The sequence below is a fragment of the Benincasa hispida genome, chromosome 4 (assembly GCF_027475165.1).
Source record: "Benincasa hispida cultivar pf3 chromosome 4, pf3_genome.v1.1, whole genome shotgun sequence".
Lineage (NCBI taxonomy): Eukaryota > Viridiplantae > Streptophyta > Magnoliopsida > Cucurbitales > Cucurbitaceae > Benincasa > Benincasa hispida.
The window spans coordinates 12,105,049-12,116,486 of NC_143481.1; the positions used below are offsets into that span (position 1 = coordinate 12,105,049).

Here is an 11,438-nt window from a genome sequence, read left to right on the forward strand (position 1 = left end):
AAACGTTTGGTTATTTGTGTTACCCTTTTTTGAGAGCCTATAACAAGCACAAACTTGATCCAAGATCCACCCATTGTATTTTTTTGGGGTATAGTTCCATTCATAAAGGATATAAATTTCTTTCCATGTCTTTTCTTCAGTCTACACAGTCATATTTAAATATCTCATCAACTTCAAGTTATCTACCGATTTTGCAAGTCTTTTAGCCAATTTCTAGTGAACCTACTACCTCACCTTTATGTACTGTCATAAATAAACCAGTCACCTCCAATTTCAATAGATACTATACACTATAATAATTAGTGTACAGATCAATTACCCATCAGTTTTTTAACTTCTTCTCCACCCAAAATTTCTCCTTTGAACATTTCAGACTCTATCAATGTTGCACCAGTCCATGACTCACCAATACTTTCATCTCCTCTTTCACCTTTATCTCAAAACCATTATGATCACACAAATAATGAGGATTCATTCACTGCTGCACTATTGCCTCATACATCTCTTGCTGTCAATAACCATCCAATGGTTACAAGATAAAAAAATGGTATTTTTAAGTCCAAAATTCTGGCAGTGGAGTATCTTGAGATGGAGCCTCAAACGTTAAAGAAGCTCTTAGATGTCCTCATTGGGTGAAAGCAATGACAGAAGAATATAATGCTCTTTTAGCAAATAAAACATGGGATTTAGAACCACAATCAATAGACAAAAATGTGATCGGATGCAAATGGGTGTTCAAGATCAAAAGAAATTCATATGGATCTATAGCAAGATATAAAGCAAAGTTGGTAGCCCAAGGTGATACTCAAGTTGTAGATGTTTATCGCATTGAAACTTTTAGCCTTGTTATAAAACCTATGACCATTAGAATTTTGTTTACACTTGCTTTATATCATGGTTGGAAATTGAGACAGATGGATATCAATAATGCATTCCTTCATGGATTGTTAGAAGATGACGTGTAAATGACTCAACCACTAGGGGTGATTAATTCGTCTGCTCCTATAATGGTTTGTAAAGTGAAGAAAGCATTGTACGGTTTGAAGCAAGCTCCACAAGCATGGTTTGATAGATTGACCTCGTTTTTACATTCACTAGGGTTTGTCAACTCAAAAGTTGATCCATCTCTTCTGATTTATCATAAAAATGACATAGGTTGTTATATTCTAGTCTAGGTAGATGATATTATCATCACTGATAGCTCTTTACAAATGATTGATAAGCTAATTGTTGATTTAGATAATCAATTTTCTCTTAAAGATCTTGGGTTGTTAAACTACTTCTTGGGTATTGAAGTTTCATACTTAGCCAATGGTGGTTTGTTTCTTTTGAAGGAACTCTAATGGAGAGAACTTGAGCTGAAGCAGATTGACAAAATTCTATTTTCATTGAATATAAAGTTTATAGTTTACAATAAGCAAGATATGCATTTAATTCTAAATTACAACATGTTTTAGAAAGGGTTTCAAGAAACCTCACCTTTGAAAACTTTTTTTCATATTTTCCCTCGAATGGTTCACGAACAACTTGAAGACTTTCTTCAAGATTAACCTCGAACAAAATTGAACACTACCACGAAGGTTACCTTGGTATTCTCAATGTGAGAACCCAGGAGCGGTGGGCTCTGGCTATTTTGGTTTTGAGAGAAAACTTAATGTAATGGAGGAAAGATTGAGAACTTTCTCAAAAAATAAAAAACACAGAACTCTTTTGTAGTTTTTCTCACTTTTGTCAATCCCGATTAACCAAACAAGAAGAAGAAGAAACATTTTCTTTTATTCTCCTTGCCAAAAATAATCACCACTCACTTACGTGAGTGAAGATAAAAGAATGGGAAAGGAGTTATAATTCTTTTCCTTATTATTAAAATAGTAATAATATAAATATAAATATGATAACTAACTTATCATATTATATATATATTAAATTATATGTTATATCAAATATAACATATAACCTATAGTTTTAATATTGTATCACATACAATGTAAGCTACAGTTTCTTTTCTCTTTTATATGACATTTAATATAAACCATATTTATATAAATTTAAGAACTATGAATCCAATTCATAGAAACTATATTTGAATCTCATTCAAATATTTATTTCCTCCCATTAAGCTGTAATGTATCAAATACATTATGATAATTATATCACATATAATTGAAACAACTTAATAATATCATATATAATTAAATCCCTTTATTAATTTGAATAATTCAAATTAATCCAAAAACTGATTCTCAATTAATCCTACTGAGCTACCAAGGGGACCTCATGGACGTGTAACTTGAAACTCCAATGGTACATGGATAATTAATTAAACTCTTTAATTACATTATTCACCATCTGTTAACTGTTGGGCACTCCACTAAAGACCGACAGCTGCACTCTTTGCACTACAAATATATTTATGTGTCCATTGGATATAATCAATCAACAGTACGATGATCCTTTCACAAATTGCTCATAAGTATAGCTAGGCCAAATTACTGTTTTGCCCATGTAGTTACATCTAACTCCTTAAGTACCATTGATCCCTCTAATAAACAATAGAGCATAGTCCAACTATGACTAAACTTCTCTCGTGCTAGGAGATGGTGTAGCGCCACATTGTTCAAGACCTGGAATAAACCCTTAAGGGAGCAATTTATCTACTTACACTTGCCTCGAGGAAGGAGTAAATTTCATCTTGTGTAGTTGTATTCCCAGCTCCTCAATCTGACGAATCTCCAAAATGGTAGGTTTGTTGAGTCGGCGATCTGGCCACTCTCACCCATATAAATCAAAGGACCGCCCTCATAGGCAGGAGCACACAACTCCCTCAAGATTCAAGTCATGTTACCTATGGTCATCCTGGTGAAATGTAAGTCTCTATTATGAAGGACGTTATATAATAAGACAAACATTTCGTGGTCCGGTCTTATACAAACTTCTTTGTATAAAATATCTCCGATCACATGTCTATACATGAATGATCAGAATCGAATCACTTGTAGCACCTTACAACAATTGTAACACCTACAAAGCGGGACATACTTGTAGTGTCACCAGGATAAGGTACCCGACCTTATCCATCTACTATAGACCATTTAAGTTATCACTTAAACATGATCCACCCGTATGTCTCTACATACATGTTTAAGTTACAAAGATAACCTCAGATGTTAGTTTATTGGTTTATGGTTAATGCAACTAAAATATCATATATTTTATAGACAATGAATAAAATATCATATATTTTATTGAATACATGATGAGTTTGTTTAACAACATTTACAAACTATACGACCTACGAGATTTAGGGCATCAACCCCAACATCTTTCACATAAAAAGCATGTATCTGATTTGTTATATAAGACAAAAATACAAGATGCTAGATCTATCTCTACTCCTATGGTTAGCGGTTCTATTTTATCTGCATATCATGGGGAAAATTTGATGGCGTTCGATTATATAGGAATATAGTGAGAGCTTTACAGTATGTTACTCCAACAAGACCAGAAATTGCATATAATATCAACAAAGTGTGTCGGTTTATGCATTCTCCAAATAATTTTCATTGCAAGCTGTAAAAAGAATTCTTAGATATTTGGCAGGGACTCTTGATCATGGTTTGTTGTTTAAGAAGCCAAAGGATCTAAATATTCATGGTTTTGCTTATGCGGATTGGGCTTCAGACCCAGATGACAGAAAATCAACCTTAGGAGTTTGTGTCTTTTTTTGAGGTAATATTATTCAATAGGCATCAAAGAAGCAATCTGTAATATCAAGATCTAGCATAAAAGCTGGGTACAGAAGTTTAGCCCTTGTGTCGTCAGAACTGATATGGTTGCATTTCTTGTTCACTGAGTTACATATTCAATTATGTCAATCTCCCATACTATGGTGTGACAACTTAAACATTGTGCATTTAAGTGCTAGTCCAGTTCTTCACTCTCGTACAAAACATGTTGAAATTGATATTTGGTTTGTGAGGGATCTTATACATCAAAAGCAAGTTCGAGTGCAACATCTTCCAACTCATGCTCAAATTGTAGATGTTCTTACACAACCCTTTTCTACTGCAAAGTTTCTTCCTTTGAAAGGCAAGGTCAATGTTTGTTCTTCTCACCACATTGGTTGGGGGTATTAAGAGAGCTCATTAAGCTAGTTATGTTTGTTTAAATTCTGTCTTCTATTAGATTGTTTGATAATCAGAAGAATAGTTTGTTTATTTGTTTTTACACAGTTTATCTTCTATAAAAAGTCATTGTGCTTGATTACTTGAAATCAATGACATTCCACTTCATTTGTGATCATCCTCTGTTAATTTTGAATCATTTTATATGTATTTTATATTTGTCGATTTCGTAATAGTAATTAACTGTCATTGATCAATAAATCCTATTTAAAGTTGAAAGATATGCATTTGGAAATTTCAATCAACATATATTAGCTTGACATCTAGTACTGGAAACAATTTAACTCAATCTTATTTAAGATAAACTTAGTTAAGCCAAGCAAAGTTCACTCTTAATTAAAGGATTAAACATTTGAATTCTCATTCTAACATGTTGAATTAAAAAGGTTATAATCATATAAGTTATTTTTTAGTTGACTCAACCACAGGTGAGAATGTCTGGCTGAGTTAGATTGTTAGAATTATGCAAAGACTAATTTAGAATTTTTTAAATTATGAGTTTAAATTATATATTTTTTTAAAAAAAATCTGAATTGTCAAAACCTTTCCTATTCATAGACCACAAAAGTAGATGAGTTTTTTCAATGGGGAACCAATTCACACCAAGGAATTTCTTGAACTTGTATTAGGGAAAAGAAGATAACTTAAAATCCACAGAAGAACAAAAATAAATAACACTTTTATTCCCAATTCTAACTTATCTTAATACCATATCTTTTTAAAGATTTTGATCTTCTAGTACTACTAATATAATATGCTTTTCTGTTCATTGAATTAAATATTTAATTTATATACTTATAGGAATATTGACTATCATTTTGCAACTTTACATTCCATCACAATTATTGTTAAGTTTCTACAATTCATGATTTTCATGATGAAATATTTCAAAATTGTATGTATCCAATAAATTATGTTCATAATTAAGATAACTATAGAATTCACTCTCATACCATATATGTTTCAATTACACATATGTAGCTATAATTCATACTAAAAATCATTAAAAATAGATTTAAATCCTTGTCTTGCTTCATAAACTATCATGTCTATTCATTTTTGTATTTACAATAAACAAATGTTTCAATTTACTTCTAGTAAGTGTGAGGTTTTGAAATAGATTTGAATTTTATTATATAATCAATAAAACATTAGTAAAAAAGAGCATAATTCAATAAGCAGTAAACAGAAATCAGTTATAAACCTTTGAAATATTTAGATACAATTATATCGATAATGGGCCTACAAAATTATGGCGTGAATTATTGGTTTGGGCTGTTGGGCTATTGGACTTCGTTTTAGTTCATATTTGAGGAAACTGGGCTGGAAAAATGTATACAGCCCTATATATATATACACACACATTATAATATTTTTTTCTGAAAAATAATTCTTCATTAAGCCTCAAGGGCAGATGGATACATTTACATCATTTTTGACGAGCAAAATAACCCATTTTGGGAAACTATTACATCAAACACCCGAAAGCTTATAACACCTAGCTCTCGTTGGAGCTTCATGAGCCACTAGATTCAAATTTCTCTGAACAAATGAAGTTATGTCAAACCTAGTTGCAATCATCAAACATTCAACTTCACGATGAAATACTGACTTCCTTATAATCAAGTTCATAGTTACTAAATAATCAGACTCAACAATTATATTAGTTAAGTACATTAATTATGCGAGTCGGTCACCTTCAAGTATAGCTCTAATTTCTAATGAAGGCGGAGTAGGGACAAAATTTAAACATTCCAATGCAAATCCTTTAAGAACACCATATAAATCTCTATAAACAATCTGTAACCTAAACAAAGATGGATTTTGCTTACAAATTCATCCATTGATTTTGCTTCCATGGATTTATTGTTTTTATTTTCAAAGAAGATTCAACTGTCTCTTTGATGAATATGTGGATAATTAGTTTTGTTGAAATTATATTTTAGTCCTAAGGGCGTTTTTGTCGTTTATCAGTCTAGGGTTTCTCATTGTTTGGTTATTTATACATGTTCTTGTATTGTGTACTGGTGATCTGAATTAAAAAATAAATAAATAACTCTTATCGTGGTTTTTTCTCCCTGGTCTAGGGTTTTCCACGTAACTCTGGTCTTTTTTCTTTTCCCCTAACTTTTCGAGATGGTATTAGAGCATGTTGATGAGAACATCGCTGGAATAGAAGAGATTCAGTCATCGACTCTAGTAGGGGATGGAACTCCAAGAGAAAACTCTAACAGTGCTGAAATTAGGGCTACCGTCGATCAATACCTACGGTCATTACTTGGACCAATTCATATTCAACCAGCCTTAATCGATCCAGCCGTTACTGCCGTCATTGTCGTCGAAGGACCCCCGCTACTGTCGACGACGACTTCAACCACACTGTCGCCGCTGCCGTCGAGACTCGACCATCCGCTGTCAGCCCAGCCCAGATACAAGCATCCGCCGTCGACTTCCTATGTCTTCCAGCCGCCGGGTTTTACAGCCGCTGATTCTGCTTCAGATTCCGCTGACGGAAGGGTTTCAGGTCAATCGTTCTCCCTTCCGACATTACCTAGTTCTGTCTACCCATCGAATCTTCCATCTTCGAGTCTTTCTTCATCATCGAGTTTTCCATATTCAAATCTTCCAAGCCCTCTGAATGTGCCCGATATATCGGTCTACCAGAACCTACAATGTCATTTGAACCACCCGGTCCAGCCGAACCTGACTCAACCAAACCCGGTCCAGTCGAACCCTTAACAGCAACTTTTTGTCTCCCACTATTTTTCCTCTGGTCAGCCAGCTCCTCCTGTTGGTTTTCCCACACCGACAGAAACGATATCTTCAGGGGTTTATAGGTAGAAACAACCTACAACGATTCATGGTGGGACTATTAGTGTTCAACAGCAACTGGCAAACCTTCAACACCAAATTTCTATACTTGGAGCAGCTGTTAGATCTTCGGCCAATCCTTCAACAGATTTTCTATCAGATACATACCCAGGGGTTTTGTTATGTTCAGAAACTCCGGTAACTACTTACCCTACTTTGCCTTTCACAAACATCATGTCTGGGTCTGTAGGCAATTCTGCAGGAATTTCCATTGGCGAAAAACTTAATGGACAGAATTATTTTTCTTGGTCACAATCTGTGAGGATGGTTCTCAAGGGGCGGCACAAGTTCGGGTATCTAACAGGGGAAATACCCAGACCAAACCCCAGGGATCCTCAGGAACGGATATGGAAGGGGGAGGATTCTCTCCTTCACTCAATTTTAATAAATAGTATGGAGCCTCAGATCGGTAAGCCTCTTCTTTACTCAGCTTCTGCTTGGGATATCTGGGAAGCTGTCCAGAAACTTTACTCGAAGAGGCAGAATGCTTCACGCCTTTATACCTTGAGAAAACAGGTGCATGAGTGCAAGCAAGGGACACTCGACGTAACATCCTTTTTCAATAAATTATCACTGTTGTGGCAGGAGATGGATCTATGTTGAAAAATAGTTTGGAATTGCCCAGTTGACGAGGTTCAGTATTCAAAGATTAAGGAGGCTGACCGTGTCTATGATTTTCTAGCTGGCTTAAACTCGAAGTTTATGGTGTTCGGAGCCGAATTTTGGGACAAAGACCAATACCGTCCTTGATGGCAGTTTGCTCCGAGGTCAGATTGGAAGAAGATCGAACCGGCGCTATGAATGGTACAACGCCTAATACCCTGGACTCTGCTGCGTTTGGAGTCAAGTCAACGGGTTCAGAAAATGACAAACAGGATGGAAAGAACCCTCCAATTTGTGAGCATTGCAAGAAACCATGGCATACGAAAGATCAATGCTGGAAATTACATGGCCGACCTCCAAATAGCAAGCGGCGTTCTCCAAACGACAAATCTAAGTCTGGTCGCACCTTCGTTAGTGAAGCTGTTGATGGTGCCCCTCTAGGGACGAGCCAGATGGATCCAGGTACGGTCGGAAGCGGCAGTATTGCACAGTCAGGTACTCCCCATTCCTTTAGTTTCTTTGTTGAGGGAGATGAATCCTGGATTCTTGATTCTGGAGCAACGGACCATCTAACTGGTTCGTCTGACCAATTTCTCTCCTATTATCCAAGTGCTGGAAATGAGAGAATAAGAATTGCAGATGGGTCATTTGCCTCTATTGCAGGAAAAGGCCACTTATCCCCAGTTCAAGGACTGATTTTGCAGAATGTCTTATATGTGCCCAAAATATCTTATAATTTGCTATCAATCAGTTAGTTAACCAGAGATTTGAACTGCAAAGTTGTGTTCTCACCAGATACTGTTTTGTTTCAGGACCTGAGCTCGGGGAAGATGATTGGCACTGCCCGACACAATAGAGGGCTCTATTTTCTTTCTGACGATGCTTCGTTTAGGAGTTATCTAGCACTTATTTACTGTCTTCTCTTATTATTTTTGAAACTGATTTCTTATTATGGCATTTTCGTCTTGGACATCCAAATTTTCATTATATGAAATATCTATTTCCCCATTTATTTCGTAATGTGAATGTGTCATCATTGTCATGTGATGTTTATATCCGTGCTAAGCAGCCTAGGGCGTCTTTTACCTCACAACCCTATAAACCTTCCCGACCCTTCCACCTGATACACAGTGACGTTTGGGGCCCTTCGAATGTCACAATGGTATCAGGTAAACGGTGGTTCGTTACATTCATCGATGATCACACTCGTCTTACATGAGTGTTTCTTCTTACAGACAAGTCTGAAGTGACGACGGTCTTTCAACAGTTTTACATTATCGTCGAAACCCAGTTCAATACCAAAATTGCCATTCTTCGAAGTGACAATGGGCGTGAATTTTTAATCAGACCCTTCGTGAGTTCTTAAACTCGAAAGAAATTGTCCACCAAAATTCCTATGCCTATACACCTCAGCAGAATGGGGTGGCCGAACGAAAAAATCGCCACCTCATTGAAGTAGCCTGATCCCTCATGATACCTGCATCCTTACCCTCGTATCTATGGGGGGATGTTGTTCTTACTGCAACTCAACTCATAAATCGGATGACCTCCCGTGTGCTCAAATTCCAAACCCCCTTAGAAAATTTTAAAGAATCCATCTCGTCCACTCGCCTTTTCCCTGATGTTCCTCTTAGAGTTTTTGGGTGCACCTTGTTCGTTCATAATCATGGTCCTCACCAAAGTAAATTTGCTCCTAGGGCCTACAAATGCATCTTTGTTTGTTATTTTCTCCATCAACGAGACTACAAGTGCTTTCAGCCTTCCTCTCGAAAGTATTTTGTCACCATGGATGTCACATTTCTGGAGAACAAGCCATTCTTTCCCGTTAGTCCTCTTCGGGGGGAGACTTCGATGAAGAGGCTAACACTTCCACCTACTCTGTTCCCTTAGACTTGTTTCTCGAACCTATCCCTGAAACAGAAACAAATGAACCTATCCTTCCTACAAAACAAGTACCTTGGATAACCTACTATCGAAAGCATCTCCGAAAGGAAATGGTTCCCGAAATTGTTTTCCTTGTTGCTCCGCTAGAAGGTGTTCAAGAGTCAGAACTGGAACCGGCTCAGGGTCAAGGTACCCCTAATCATAATGACAACGAGTATGTTGAAGGTGATATAGGGGACTCAGGTGAAGTCAGAGATGATGACAGTACAGTCAGGGATGATGGCAATAATGAAGCGCCCAGTGGTGCTCAAGGGACTGAAAATGAACAACAGTTGGGTACAGATCAACAGGTTGACAAGACCAATAAGATTGAGGTTGATATTACCTTGGATTTGCCGATAGCTCTTCAAAAAGGTACTAGGTCGTACACTAAACACTCTATGACAAGCTTTTTGTCTTATAGTAACCTGTCTACGAGATTTAGAGCTTTCACCACCAGCTTGGATAATGTGATAATTCCGGACAATGTGCACAAGGCTTTGAAAATTCCTGAATGGCGAGGTGCAATTATGGAGGAAATGCGGGCCCTTGAGACTAATAAAACATGGAATCTGGTTAGTCTTCCGAGAGGGCACAAAACCGTAGGGTGCAAGTGGGTGTTCACTGTCAAATACAAGTCAGATGGAAATCTCGACAGATATAAGGCCAGATTGGTTGCAAAAGGACTCACTCAGACGTATGGAGTGGATTACTCAGAAACCTTCTCACCTGTGGCAAAACTTAACACTATTCGTGTCCCCCTTTCTGTGGCTGTTAATCAAGACTGGCCTCTCCATCAGTTGGATGTGAAAAATGCGTTCCTGAATGGTGAACTGGGAGAAGAGGTTTATATGAACCCACCTCCAGGTTTTGAAGTCCAGTTTTGGCAATCAGGTGTGCAAATTGAAAAAATCCTTGTATGGACTGAAGCAGTCCCCTAGAGCTTGGTTCGATCGATTCACCACCTTTGTTAAATCTCAGGGGTTTGTTCAAGGGCATTCAGATCACACCTTGTTCACTAAAAAGTCAGCACCAGGAAAAATAGCAGTATTGATTATCTATGTTGATGATATTATACTATTAGGAGATGATTCAGCAGAAATTGACAGTTTGAAACGATGAATGGCAGATGAGTTTGAGATAAAAGATCTCGGTACCTTACGATATTTTCTAAGAATGGAGGTAGCAAGATCAGTAGAAGGGATCTCAGTGTCTCAGAGGAAATACACACTCAATTTGTTGAAAGAAACTGGAATGACAGGGTGTAAACCTGCAGATACACCTGTAGAAGCCAACCTCAATCTGATAGAGTCAGCAGATGATGTTCTTGTAAACAAAGAAAGATATCAACGGCTTATGGGGAAACTGATATATCTGTCACATACCAGACCTGATATATCATATGCAGTTAGCTTGGTCAGTCCGTTCATGCAGGCTCCATGTGAAAGACACATGGAGGCAGTCACACGGATCCTGAGGTATCTGAAGTCTTCTCTTGGAAAGGGCTTGGTTTTCAGAAAGCATGATAAAAGGTGTATCAAGGCCTACACAGATTCTGACTGGGCCGGTTCTGTTACAGATAGAAAATCTATCTCAGGATACTGTACCTTTGTGTGGGGAAACTTAGTTACTTGGAGAAGTAAGAAGCAAGGCGTCGTGGCTAGAAGCAGTGCCGAAGCCGAATATAGGGCAATGAACTTGGGTATATGTGAAGAGATTTGGTTGAAGAAGGTTTTGGTAGATCTACATCAAGAAAGTCATGACTCGATGGGACTTTACTGCGATAACAAGGCTGCCATTAATATTGCACACAATCCGGTTCAGCATGATAGAACCAAACACGTTGAGATTGACTGA

General features: G+C 37.1%; 1 protein-coding gene and 1 pseudogene across 1 annotated transcript; both read left to right on the top strand.

The window, feature by feature from the left end:
• The first annotated feature begins 7,804 nt into the window (after window positions 1-7,804).
• On the top strand, window positions 7,805-10,522 carry LOC150036485 (uncharacterized). The gene is made up of 4 exons (XM_090313140.1): window positions 7,805-8,365; window positions 8,471-8,573; window positions 8,894-9,012; window positions 9,488-10,522. The coding sequence occupies exons 1-4, from the start codon at window positions 7,805-7,807 to the stop codon at window positions 10,520-10,522; spliced, it is 1,818 nt and encodes a 605-aa protein (XP_090169266.1).
• A 181-nt stretch (window positions 10,523-10,703) lies between these two features.
• On the top strand, window positions 10,704-11,438 carry LOC120076070 (secreted RxLR effector protein 161 pseudogene; annotated as a pseudogene).